Source organism: Peromyscus eremicus, chromosome 2, assembly GCF_949786415.1.
Source record: "Peromyscus eremicus chromosome 2, PerEre_H2_v1, whole genome shotgun sequence".
Lineage (NCBI taxonomy): Eukaryota > Metazoa > Chordata > Mammalia > Rodentia > Cricetidae > Peromyscus > Peromyscus eremicus.
In genome coordinates, this window is record NC_081417.1 from 18,415,173 (window position 1) to 18,429,589 (window position 14,417).

At 41.9% G+C, this 14,417-nt stretch overlaps 1 protein-coding gene across 1 annotated transcript; it reads right to left on the bottom strand.

Annotated features, from left to right (window-relative positions):
• Window positions 1-10,938: 10,938 nt before the first annotated feature.
• LOC131904466 (heterogeneous nuclear ribonucleoprotein A3-like) lies at window positions 10,939-12,028 on the bottom strand. Its single transcript, XM_059255605.1, is given in 2 exon segments — window positions 10,939-11,434; window positions 11,436-12,028. Coding segments are annotated over 2 exon segments (1,089 nt in total).
• Between the last annotated feature and the right edge of the window lie 2,389 nt (window positions 12,029-14,417).

The window sequence follows — 14,417 nt, forward strand, 5'->3', positions numbered from 1 at the left end:
AGACTCTGCCTTCCATGTGATGGGATTAAGGGCATGTGCCACTACCACCAGACTTCTGCTAAATGGCTTGCTTTTAGCTCTGATCCCCAGGCAACTTTATTTATTAACATACAAATAAAATCACATTTCAACACAAATAAAATATCACCATAATTAAGTATTCATATTTAGACAAGAGAATGGGGTGGAGAGGGAGGTCTGCAAGGCTATAAAATTAGCATGTGAGAAAAGTCTTTCTCAAAGAGGAAGACTGGAAGCTCTAGGCTGAGACTAACTACAACTGGCCAGAACTGGTGCAGGTAAAAAGTACTCAGAGTGTCCAAAGGTGATCCAATAGCTCATTATAATACATAACAAATGCCCCTGTTTGGGGATTTAAGGTGTTAATGAAACACCTGACCAATAAGATGGATGGATGAAGTTGTAGAACTGTGTGTGTCAGGTGAGAAGCCCCCACCATGTGACATCAGACCCATCCCCATAAAGAAGAGCTGTTGGAACTGCTACTCTTGGTCTCTGCTCTTCCTCCCTTGGGAGAGGATCTTTCCCTAGCAAACCCCCTGCCTCTGCTACTATCCATGAGTCTTTCCAATTCCTAATCCCAGGACTCCAGACCCTGGAACCTCTCCAAATGTGCCACGCCTGTATGGCAATTGAGCCCAAAATCTGATGGGGGAAGTTGGGATGAACACAGCACACACTAGTCAAGTTGCAAGCATCAGGACTCTTTTATTCTTTCTTCCCCATCTTATATACCCTTTCAGAAGGAGGAACAAACAAAATTGTTTACCAAGCACCCAGGGTCAAGGAAAGGCCAGCATTGTAGCTAGAGTTTTCCTGCCTGGCCCATGGTCAGGACAAATCTCTCTCACCTGCCAGTCCAGTAGCTGCTCAGATCCAACCAAGTAAACACACAGAGACTTACATTGCTTACAAACTGTATGGCCATGGCAGGCTTCTAGCTAGCTGTTCTTATATCTTAAATAACCCATTTCTAGTAATCTATAAGTTGCCATGTGGCTCGTGGCTTACCAGTATCTTCACATGGTGGCAGCTGGTAGCGTCTCTCTTTCTCAGTCTTCCACTTCCCCAAATTTTCCTCTCTCCTTGTCCCGCCTATACTTCCTGCCTGGCTACTGGCCAATCAGTGTTTTATTTATTAACCAATCAGAGCAACACATTTAAAATACAGAACATCCCACAGCACAGCATGCCCCAGGAAGCCACAGCTGCCAAACCACGAGAAGTACTGATCAGCAAAACATCCGCAGAACAGCCTGACTTCAGTGCGCTCAGAACAGGGGAGTTGGGGGCAATCTTAGAGGGGTCAGAGCCATTCTGATCCCAACATCTCCTCTCTTTTTATTTATTTAAGCGGCACCTGTCTTAGGTCGACCGGGTAGCATGAACTTACCCATCATAGGAAAGTGCCCTCCATACTTCCTGTCTTAGGCACCCATGCTATCCTAGGAAGTTACCTGTCTCTGGCTACCACTTATCAAGCATCTGAATCCACACTTGAGTGGATTCAATGTGTGCTGAGACAGCTAGCGGGGCCTGTCAGGTGACACCTGCATGAGTGGTAAATTGTGTTTTAAGTTGGCAGAGGGCCCAGCAGCATACCCCGATTCCAAGACATCCTAGGATTGCCATAGCAAGCAATCCTGACCATTTTTGAAACCAGCCTCCAACCTGGGCCACCCAACCCCACCATCTAATATCTGAAACTGGAATAATTTTAGTATCACTAATGGCTAGTATGGCATGAAAAGGCTGCATAGTAAAGTTTACAAATGTCATGTTCCAGGACTCTGAAACATACTTATTCAGCCTCCAAACTTCATGAGAAGCGTTAACAACCTTCCCAGGGGTCACACACATAGATATGTACATCTGAGAGCAGGTCGACTATTGTTGAGTCCATAACAAATCTAATTGTTCTTGTACCAATGCCATTTGTTGATTAAGCGTTGGCAGTCCAGAATGTACATGTCCATTTATCTGATTTTGAATGTCCAAAGCATTAGAGACTCTTTTCACTATATCAGCTTGCTGGGTCTGTTGAGAAAGGGCAATTCCTGCAGTAGCGGCAGCAATCGTAGTAACAATGGCAGCAGTGATTCCAAAACCCCTCTTTGTTCTATACAATTGTACAGGAAACTGGGAAGACGCTTCCACCGGCATCAGAATGGCAGCAGGAATTCTCACAATTAACGCATTATCTTTATCACACCAGCAATTGCTAAGGCTGCAACTCTGAACAGAACAATTTTAATAAAGCACCCCCTCCTGCCCAAGTATCATCTACACAACAAAAAAGAAAGGAGCTAATAAACAGGGAAAGGAAGAAATGCTAAAATTTTTCCCAGAAGAATAATTGACTTTAACAGACTCCTCAAAAGTCAGGATGAGATGGAATAGAATCATTAAAGTTTTATCCATAGGTATACAAGCTGACGGACAGCCCATAGTCCAATTACTAGCATAAACAGAAGGAAAATAGGGCTATGTATCCTCACAGGCATCAGCACTGGGGGATTTTTTTAACCAGACTCCAATATACAATCTCTGGCTTCACTTGACAAATCAGAAGCAGCATTTCCTTCAGTTTCCACAGAACAAACACACCTCTCGGGAACCCACACTGGTGACTCAGTATCTGGAGCATAAATACACACCGCTCCCCTTACCCTAGCCAGAATCAGGGCAGGGTCTTTCCAAATACCTGTAGACAGATCTTTCCATCTAACCTATGTCTGTACCATAGACCAGCCCTGAAAATGTCAGGGCATGGCAGTAAGGCCCTGTTTATGAACCATTAAAAAAATTTAAAATGTATAAAACAGATGATAATTTTACATTTGGTCCTGTTTCTGGCCCCACAATCTCCCCCTCTTTTATTTTAATTAAATACTGCTTGATGGTAGCATATGCTCCTTCAACTATAGCTTGGCCTTGAGGATTATAAGGAATGCCAGTAACATGATGAATAGACTAGGCAGCACAAAATTGTGCAAACCTTCTGCTGGTATAAGCTGGGCCATTATCTGTTTTTACTTGTCTGGGAACTCCAAGGTGAGCAAAAGCTTGAATGCAATGGTTTTGTACATCTTTTCGGTGTTCTCCTCTATGTAAGGAAGCGAAGATAGCTCCTGAACACGTATCTACTGAAACATGCATATACTTAAGCACACCAAAGGAGGGCACAGGTGTAACATCCATCTGCCAAATATCATTGGGACAGAGACCTCGGGGATTTACACCCAGTGCTGGAGAATTTAAAAAGAGGGCACAGGTAGGCCAGGTGGATGTAATTTTTTGAGCTTCTTGTCGAGAACATTTAGTATGGAACTGTAAGGATTGTGCATTTAAATGATATTTTTGATGCGATTGCAAGGCTTGATCATATACAGTGGCAATCATAATAGCTCGGGTTAAGGAATCAGCTAAGGCATTTCCTTGAGCTAAGGGGCTAGGCAAGCCTGTATGGCCATGTATGTGAGCCACAAACACAAAATGCTTGCGAACCCACAATAAGGATTGTAATTATAGTAACCATTCATGGATCCTCGAAATAGAGGCAACATAAGGAGAAGTCTCAAGGGGTCCTACTATTTGACTTGCATAAATACTATCAGTATAAATATTAAGATCTTCCTTGGGAAACTGTTGAAGAGCCATTACTAAGGCAATAAATCTTGGCCTGCTGAGCAGAAGAATGTAATATAGGTTACCGGAAAATTTGTTGACCTGAGACAACCATAGCATAGCCATTATTAGAGGCATCTGTAAACACTAATCGAGCCTCTTTAATGGGTTTATTCTTAACAACTTTAGGAAAAATAACAGGGTGGTTTCAAAAAACATCCATGAATTTACTGGCAGGATAATGGCAATCAATATGACTAGCAGTGGTGCTAAGAAACAAGCACCACATATCATGTGTAATCTGTAAATATTGTATCTGTTGATTATTATATGGGAGAATAATTACATCTGGTTCTTTATCAAATATCCTAATACTCGTAAGCTTGGCTTTCCATAATAGTTGTAAAATTAAATCATAATATGGAGTAACTGTTCGATTTGGTGAAGCCGACCCATGAACCCAAAAGAGGGGGGCCTCCTGCCAAAAAACTCCTGTAGGACTAAATTGAAAAGGAAAAACTACAAAGTAAAATGGCAAATCATAATTAATGCACCATGAATGAGCATTTTCCAAGGCTTCTTCTACTAGTTGAAGGACCTTTTTGGCTTCCGGAATAATTTGTTGCAAAGAATTGGGACCCGATATAAAAAAATCATATAAGGGCTTTAATGCTTTAGTGGGTACAGATAGAAAAAACTGAATCCAATTTATATCTCCCAAAAATTTTTGCCAATCATTCAATGTTTTTAAATGTTGTATACTCAATTGTAATTTTATAGGCTTAATGCCTCCCTGGTTAATAACATGGCCTAAATATCAATAAGGGGACATTAACTGAACCTTCTCTGGGGCTATAAGTAAGCCTGCTACCTTTAAACATTCTTGCCACCGTGCATAGGCCCTTAAGAGTTGCTCTTCTTGGGATGCAGCTATCAATATGTCGTCCATATAATGGATAATATACAATGAAGGAGACTCCTTTCTTAGTGGCAGGAGTGCTTCTGAAACCTACATTTGACATATAGTGGGACTATTGGCCATTCCGTGAGGCAAAACCACCCAATGATATCTCTGAGCGGGAGCTCTTAAATTGATAGAAGGCACACTAAAGGCAAATCTTTGACAATCCTTAGGATGTAATGGAATAGTAAAAAAACAATCCTTCAAATCTATCACCATAAGGTGTCAGTCCTTAGGTATAGCCACAGGACTAGGTAAACCGGGTTGTAATGCACCCATGGGTTGCATAGTAGCATTCACTGCTCTAAGATCCTGTAACAATCTCCATTTTCCAGATTTTTTTCTTAATAACAAAAATAGGGGTATTCCAGGGTGAAGTTGAAGGGACAACATGTCCTGCCAAGAGTTGCTCTTCTACCAACTGATTAGCGGCTGGCAATTTTCCGGCTGGTGAGGGCCATTGTTCCACCCACACAGGTTTACATTAAGCCAAGTAATAGGTATGAGGTGCAGCCGTGGAACAACAGCCCCCACTAAAAATACCCTAGTCCTGTTTGATCGGGAGTGGGCCCCTGTGGCCATTTCCCGGCTGTAAGGGTTTCCCTTCAATGTCTGTGTTTGAACAACAGTCGCTACTCCAGTGAGCCCCTTTCCAGCATCGTGGACAGATGCCAGGAGTAGTCTGTTGTCTGTTATTAGAGCAGTCCCTTTTAAAATGTCCTGCTTGTCCTCAACTAAAACAATTGCACTGTCCTGCATTACCTGCAGCCTCTCCAAGGACCTGTCCCGTTATGTGATTTCCATCTATATCTCTACAGATCCTGATATAATCATTCAAATTCTTACTTCTATGAGATCTTAAGGCTTCCTTACAGTATTTATTGGCATTTTCAAAAGCCAATTGTTTTACTATTGGCATGGCTTGATCAGCATCCCTGAACAACTTTCCAGCTAATTGTAACAAGCATGAAACAAAATCTTGATAAACCTCAGATGGGCCCTGAACCACTTGAGACAGTTGATCACCTGCCACTTTATTAGGCAATGCTTTCCAAGACTGGATTGCGGCAGTAGCTATTTGTGCATATACCCCAGGATCATAAACGGGTTGTGCCGCTAAGGCAGCGTACCCTCCTGAGCCAGTCAGCATGTCTAAATTCTTCTGAGGAAATCCGTCTTGTGCATTTAAATAGGCAATTTGTATACACTTTTCCTGATACTCTCCTCTCCATAGTAAGTAATCACCTCCAGACAAAATGGCATGCCATAGCTGCTGCCAATCGCTGGGTGTCAGGTTAGATGCCTGGTAAGATTCTACCGAAGATAAAGTAAAAGGAGCCAAGGCACCGTAGCTGGATACAGCTTCCTTCAACTGCCTCATTTCCTTGAAGGTGAGGGCAACATGCTGTCTGATTCTCTGACCAGGGTTAGTAGGATCATCTGTCTCTATGACTGGGAAGGCATGGGCACCTGATTTTTGGAAGGCTATTCCTCAACACTCTTACATTTGGCCATTTCCAATCCTCCTCCTCATAATAGGCCGGAGATAGAGGTGGCGCAGATGGCTGAGTGCCAACAGTGTCCTCTTTGCCTGAACTGTTTTTTGGTTTCACTTTACATTGTTTTAATTTTTTCTTTAACTCCTTGATTTCTTGCTCTAATCTCTCCTCCTCCGAGTCCTCTCCTTCTGAGTCTGACAACTCGGTCTCTGTGCCCCCTAACATGTCTGATTTCTCATCAACAGTGCTTACAGATTTCTCAGTTTCTTCCTCTTGAACCTCCTTAAAAAGTCTAGTAGCCTCAGCTAATTGTTCTTGTACTTTAACCTTCTCTGTTAGCAAGGCATCTTTAACTAATCTCCATAAGGAAAATGTAGCTATAGGTAAGTTATCTGGGCCCCTCTCATGAAGGGCCCTTTGTAAGTCCTGTTTCACTTGTTCCCAATCAGGGATATTCAATCACCCTCCAGTTAAAAACCAAGGACTGACTTCTGCAACAATTGTAACAAATGCAGTTGTGGTACTTCGCTTAATTTCTGTTTCTTGCTTTTTGAAACCTTAGTGATCTCAGTGGCCATCTGAGATTTACTTGTAACATTCCCTATGGTAGGTACCTTAGTCACCCGTGTCCCCAATTCACTCCGTTCGCTAGTCAAGGAGTGACCCTGTCCTTTAAGTCCCTCTTTCCAGATCTCTGTGGGACCTCCACTTGCTGTGCTTGCAAGGCAATTGAGCCTGAAATCTGGCGGGGGAAGTCAGGATGAACACAGCACACACCAGTTAAGTTGCAAGCATCAGGACTCTTTTATTCTTTCTTCCTCATCTTATATACTCTTTCAGAAGGAGGAACAAATAAAATTGTTTACCAAGCACCCAGGGTCAAGGAAAGGCCAGCATGCCCCAGGAAGCCACAGCTGCCAAACCAGGAGATATACCAATCAGCAAAACATCCTCAGAACATCTTGACCTCAGTGCACTCAGAACAGGGGAGGTGGGGGCAATCTTAGAGGGGTCAGAGCTATCCTGATCCCAACACAAATGGACCCAACAAACCCTGATGTCTGCTGATGGAAATATAAGGAAAACTGTTGAGCAAAAAGTAATCTATCATATCCCTACTATTTCATTTCTGTCTCCAGGAGGAACACTGCTGGCAGTCTCTAGACATACACAGACAGAGCTTTAGTTTCAACATGAATAGATGATTTGGAAGGTTTTACATTTTATCAACACACAGCACTTTCTAAAAATAAAATGCTGTTGCAATTATCGCACTTCTACTTCCCTTTAATCCCCACCTAATGCTGAGCCTCGAGGGCAGCTTGTGTGTACCAAGGACCACGGACAACACGTACATCTTCCTGTGCTGACCCTGCCGCAGAAGAACACCTAGTCAAACACATGGGGCAGGATACGAAAGAAGACATTGAGAGCAGAGCTTCTAAACAGACTGCAACACTGCTGAGATGTGAGCCAAAAGTAAGTGAAATCAAAGGAGGGTCTGGAATATATCATTTAAATTGTCTTGGGTTTACCTATAAAGGCTCACCCCTATAAAATTATGAGCCAGATCAATTGCTAAAAGTCTGTAATTTAAGATGTCTAATCAAGGATAATTTAAAAAAGAATAGTATAAAAGACAAATAAATCACTTCCACATATAAAGTGGCAGTAGCTTTCTTGTCTCTGAATTTTAATACAACAAGCAAAAGTACGGTATATGTAACTAGTGATAAGTATGTCATTATTACATCTTACATTGGATTGTTCTTCTGTAATCCTTCTTTCCCAGTACCTTTGCGTAATCAAATTACTAATTATTTGGTAGCATTAATGTATTTTAGTGGCCTCATGTAAAAGGCAATGTACACATAATGCATAATTCTTAATTATTATTAATACAGTTAGGAATTACAATACTATTTCTAGACCTCTGTCATCCAAGTTTACAAGCACTTTTTCCGGGAAAATAATAATAGATTCCAACTGCAATTAACCTTGACAGGAAAATTTGGCCTATTTTGTTTCCCGAATGACAAGGGAATTGTGATATTTGACAGCTCTTCTCTCTGACAAAGTTAGATTAAATTCTGTTGAATTTGCTAATACTACCTGGAAAAAAAGACTGTAATAAAACGTTTCCTTTACTTGTATGGGGAGGAAGAGTGATAAGAGGGAGTTTCAGAAAGGGACCAGCAGCTAACATCTCAGATTCACATGGATTTTATTAGCTTTGTGCCAGAGATGGACAGCACAGTCAACGTCAAACAAACTCACCTGTTCCACACACTCACCTTGGCCAACCCTTGCCCTGTACCAACCTCTTTGCCTTCCAGACTTACCCGTTTCTCTTTAATCTCTCTATGCTGTCTTTCCTGGATACTTCTTTTATATGGGTTCCATCCTCTAGTGTTTTTCCGTCACCTCTCTGCTTCCTGTTCACTCATGGTGATAGTCACACTCAGCAAACACTTCCTCTCAGATGTAAATTCAAAGGGGAAAACACTTAAATGTTTACATTTTTGTGTAGAGAAACATTTGCAAAACCCCATTTCATTGGAACTGTATTAAATTGAATTTGGTTTAAGAAAACTAACAAGTCATGCTCTCGTGGAGGGTGAGGTTGGTTTAGTGTTAACTAGAAAAGCTCTTTTATTTCAGGCAACTTCTGGAGCATCCAATTCTTGACTCTGCCAACATTAAGGCAATGCTGTTGAGAGAACATGGAGTTGAAAGTCCAGGCTTCCTTAGAGACTCCTAGAGTCACTGGGTATCAGTGTTGTACAGTTGGTATAACCTGGACCACTTATAATGTTTGGAAGAGCAGAATGCTCCCCACCCCTGATCTCTGGCCTCATACTCTCCTGCCTCACTCACTCACTGTCTCTGAATCCTCCTGCCTCAGTTCTTCTGACCCTTAAATTCTGCAAGCAGATCTTGGTGGTGGAGTTTTCAAACAGAGTACATGGTGAGGACTTGAGCTACAGGTGATTCTGGGAGCTCATGGGAGGGTCATCACTCTGGCCCTCAGTGTCTGTCTGTGTTCTGTTTCTTTTTCCCTATCATGTGCCCAGTGTTTGATGAAAGTGCTTCATGGAGTGTGCAGTTCTTTGAACTATGTGAGCTAGGGGAAGTGTTTCAGAATCTAACAGAGATGGAGATCTTGCTGCTCTTTCTGTTTGCAATGTTTCTCTAGCCTATTGAAAATAGCCTTTTACATTTTAGTAATTGCTTTGGAAGTGAACTTTAAATTGGAGTGTAGAATTTCATAATTCAGTTTAGTCTCTTAAATCATGTGTTTTATAGACATGCTACTTACCAGCTAGATTACTTGTTCTCTTATGTTCTTACTTGCACTGAAATTGCTTTTCTCTAAGGCAACTAATCTCTACAGTTTAAAGATGTGCAATGTGGGTGGCATTAGCAAATAATTCTATTTTTGATATACATATTTTTACTTTATGGGAGTTAATTTGCTCTAGGTGTGGCATGATGTCTGACAGGCAGTGAGTCTAGATGCTAATGCCTGATTAGAGGTGAAGACCCTCCAGCGGAGGAGACAAAAAGTCAACCCAACAGGCATCCTTTGGAAATAGAAAAAGGAACTCGAGTTCCTTGTGTTTTAGACCCAGGACTCACATGCAGACACTTTAGTGTGGACCCTAGAATCTCAGAAAGACACCCTCAGTTCCCAGAGGATTATTATATACTTTATGGGTGTGGTTTACATATGCATTATGGGGGATAATTGCAAGTCCGTGTGTTTGCGTGTGTGTGTGTGTGTGTGTGTGTGTGTGTGTGTGTGTGTGTGTGTATGGTGGTGGTGGTGCATGCATGCTTGTGTGTTTGTGCACATGGAGGCCAGAGGTCTACTTCAGATTTTTTCCTCAATCATTCTTCACCTTGTCTTTTGAGACTAGGCCTCTTTACTAGAACTTGGGCTCTCCAATTCAGCTAGGGTTGGCTGGGCACCAAGCCACATATATTCTCCTGCCTCTGTCTCCCAGCACTGGGACAGCAGATGCATATCATCATGATCAGTTTTGGGTGCTTAACAATGAACCCAGGTCCTCATGCGCCTTACTGACTGAGCTACCTCCCCAACCTTACATGAAGATATTTAAATTTTTCACGAGTTACTTAACATTTATCTAGAGTTGAAAACTTTGCAGCTCAGGGTAATGAAAGGTATTTTACAAGAAGCAGCTTGCTCAGGCCATGTCTCTAGAATGAGGTGACATGGAGGATGTGTACTCACTGATAGGTAAACGGAGCTGGTGGCTACACTGGTGGAGGTGCTGGTTACCATGTGGAAAGGTCACAGTCATGACAGAACCCAGTGCTAGTTTTAGAGCTTTATTAGGAGGGAAAGTGGGGTGGGGGAGAAAGAGAGGAGAGCCAGGCCTGGTGGGGGAGGGAAGTGTGGAGCAGAGCAGAGAGAGAGAGAGGGAACAGAGAGAGAGGGTAGGGTCCATGTCCAGCTTTTTTTTAAAATTCCTTAATTTTTTATTCCTGGTACCACTACCACAATTTACAGGGCAATATACCTGATGTAATGAAAAGACAAAGACAAAGCTACAAAAGATAAAAGGCGTCGGGAATGTCCATCTAATTGACACGACATTGCATGAATCAACAGCTGCACTTTTTACAAACTGTGGCTGTGACAGTCCTGAACAAGAAGGGTTTCCTGTTTAAGCTGCAGTAACTTTTCTGACTATGGATCATCGCTCCTTCTGTGGCAGATTTTTACAGTTCCTCTGATGCATTTAGGACGACTGTCTCAAAGTAACCTGCAGCTTCCCTGACAACTCCTCCCTTTCTCTCCTGCTAAGAACTGTGGCCCTTTTCTGCTGTTACTTTAAACCTTCTGCTACCATATCCACCACTTCCACCACCAGATCCATAGCCACCACCATGGGGACTGCCTGAGCTTCTTCCACCAAAACTGCCCCCTTTCATGGGCCCATAATTTAATTGCTGTTGTCCATTATAATTTTCAAAGTCATTATAGTTCCCACCACCACCATAGTTACCTCCACCAAAATTTCCTCCTTCATTGTAACCATCATATCCTCCACCACCACCACCACCATATCCACCATCTTGGTTTCCATATCCTGGTCCACCACCACCATAGCCTCCTCTACTATCGTAACCAGGTCCACCACCATAGTTGCCACCATCACCTCCAAATCCATTAAATCCACCATCACCACCTCTGTAACTACCTCTGCTGCCACCACCTCCACCACCATAGCCTTCTCTTCCACCAAAGTTTCCACCACGACCAAAATTACCTCCACCACCTCCAAAGTCTCCTCCATGACCCACTTCCACGACCTCTCTGTGATCCAGGAGACTGCATCTCTTGTTTAGAAAGGGCCTTTTTCACTTCACAGTTATGCCCGTTAATAGTGTGGTATTTCTGAACAACAATTTTATTAATGGTGTCATGATCATCAAAAGTTACAAAAGCGGATCCTCTCTTTTTTCCACTCTGCCTGTCTTCCATAACTTCTATGGTTTCAATCTTGCCATACTTTCCAAAGTAGTCTCTCAGATTATATTCTTCTGTATCTTCTTTAATACCACCAACAAAAATTTTATTCACAGTTAGATGGGCAGCAGGCTTTACAGAATCCTCTCTAGAAACAGCTCTCTTTGGCTCCACCACACGCCCATCAACCTTGTGTGGCCGAGCACAGATTGCAGCATCCACCTCTTCAACACAAGAGTAGGTCACAAAACCAAAGCCCCTGGAACATTTTGTTTGGGCGTCTCTCATTACCACACAGTCTGTAAGTGTGCCCCATTTCTCAAAATGTTCTCTTAAGCTATCATCTGTGGTTTCAAAGCTCAGACCACCAATGAACAGCTTCTTCAACTGTTCTGGTTCCTTTGGATCATGGCCCTCCATTTTGAGACGGGAATCGCCTCTTCCAACTCCAGTTCAATATGGGCCATGTCCAGCTTTTTAAGGTGCAGATTGAGTGACCATGCAGCACGTATGTGGTCACCAACACCCCCTGATGACATAAGAGGCAAGACACTGAGCTGCACATGTACAGGATCCTAATACAGCATATGGATTCTAAGACTGGCATAAGCTCTCATGAATGGAACAAAGGGCATTGTCAGTTCTGATCATAAGGTATCTGGACTGTCCCATTAATCTCTTACTTTTGTCTTTTATTTATGTAATTTAAGTTATCTGTGGAGTTCTTAAAATTACTCAAAAATTGTCTTTCACTTTGTTCTGTGTAGAACCCTGAGACATCTGGGGCATCTCAAAGTGATTTTAGGAATCAGGTGGGTAACTATAAGTTTATCAGGAGGTCTATGGGTACATCTTCCTATAGCCAGAATAGCAGGGACATTGAAAAGTCACAAGGTTTTGAGTAGAATTAGTAAGTGCAATTAGTGCCCTACATATAAAAAAGACAACACACTCATTTTGTCTCTCCTTGTCTATCCCTCCTTCCTTCTTCACTCCCTTCTGAAAACCTGGGAGTGACCACTCACCAGAAACTGCAGCTTTCAATTTGCAGACACCATCTGAGACTTCCCAACCAAAGAACTGGAAAGTGAATATTTGGTGCTGTTCATTCCAGGACATTTGTGACAGCAGCCTGAAATAAACCAGTTTTCAGAATAATTGTATGTGTGGATAGAATCATGTTCTAGTCTATTTAAATATTTAACATCTAACATAATAATTATTTCTTTTTTGAAAAATTAACTTAATTTTTAAGTGTGTGTCTGTGTGAGAGAGAGAGAAAGAAAGAGAGAGAGAGAGAGAGAGAGAGAGAGAGAGAGAGAGAGAGAGAGAGAGATGAACGTGGGTGTGTGATTGCATTGCCCTCAGAGTCCAGAAGAGGGCGTCAGATTCCATGGAGCTTGAGTTATAGGAGGGTGTGAGCCTTCTCATGTGGGTACCAGGAGATAAACTTGGGTTCTTTGCAAAAGCAGTAAGTGTTTAACCATGGTACTTAAAGAAAAAGAAGAAAGAAGCACTTGCTTTTGCCCAACTCTGTCACCAAGAGTTACATGCCTCTCTAAACTTGTCCTTTGTTACAAAGGGAGCTCTGAGAAGGCCCTGGGAGAGGGAATGATTATCTGTCTGTCTGTCTGTCTGTCTATCGGTCATCTCTCTAGCTATCATCTACTATCACCTCTAAATCTTCTATCCATGCATTTACATGTCAAACAATTTAATATTATTTTATATCTATATCTATATCTATATCTATCTATCTATCTATCTATCTATCTATCTATATCTATCTATCTATAAATATCAGAATGCTAAAAGTGGTTTATATAGCAAAAAATAAAAATACATTTAATAATTACAGAAATTATCAGTTATTCCAAGGACAAACAGCTGTACCTGAAAAAAAAATGTTTACATTTCTACTGTGGAAAGTATGGTAACTACTGAGTATAAAAATGAAAGTCATTTGTCACAGGCCTGGAGAGGAAAAGTAAAGAGACAACACAAATGACTAGAGACCTGACAAGTGTTCACAGTGAGCATATTGACTGGGGACTGAGGAGACCTGCCCAGTGTGGGATTGCTGTGGGGCTCTGTGTCTCCAATGGCAATGAGAAGGGGGAAATGGAAACAGCAGGTGGTAAGACATACATTTAAGATGCTAACACAGACAGGAACAATGGATGTCAAACAGCAAACATTTGGGGCTGATGAGATGGATCATTGGGTAAAAATGCTTGCTGAGCAAGATTCCTGACCTGAGTGATCTCTGGAACCCACAGAGCGGAGGGACAGACTCCTGCATGTTGTTCTCTGACCTCCACATCCATGCTCTGGTAAACTCCCTCATCATATACATGCACACAGAAGCGTGACAAAAATAAAATATTCTAAAAATGCTAAATTGCTGGGGTGGTTGAACAAGCAATAGGGTGCGTGTAAAATGTGCTCACTGGTGGAAATGGACTGCATTGCTGAAAATTGCTGCCACCTCCTGGGATTGGTTTTGCAACTGCATGTTGCCATGGTCACTTTTATTCTATGGAACAGACGTTTCCAGTAACTTGAGTGAGGAAAAAACAAGGCTGATTTTGCTGTGCTTGCAGACTGCCATGACAGTAGAGATGATGTGATGTTTTCTACGATCAGATAATAGATGTCAGCTATTTTTTTTTTTAACCAGAGCCTGTCAGGAACACAGTAAATATCTCATTAACTAGGAAAGAAAAACAAAATATACTCATAGGAAGGTTCTTTAAAAAAGGATTCAACTAAAGATAGATTGTAAAAGTAACATAAATAATAGTTAAAT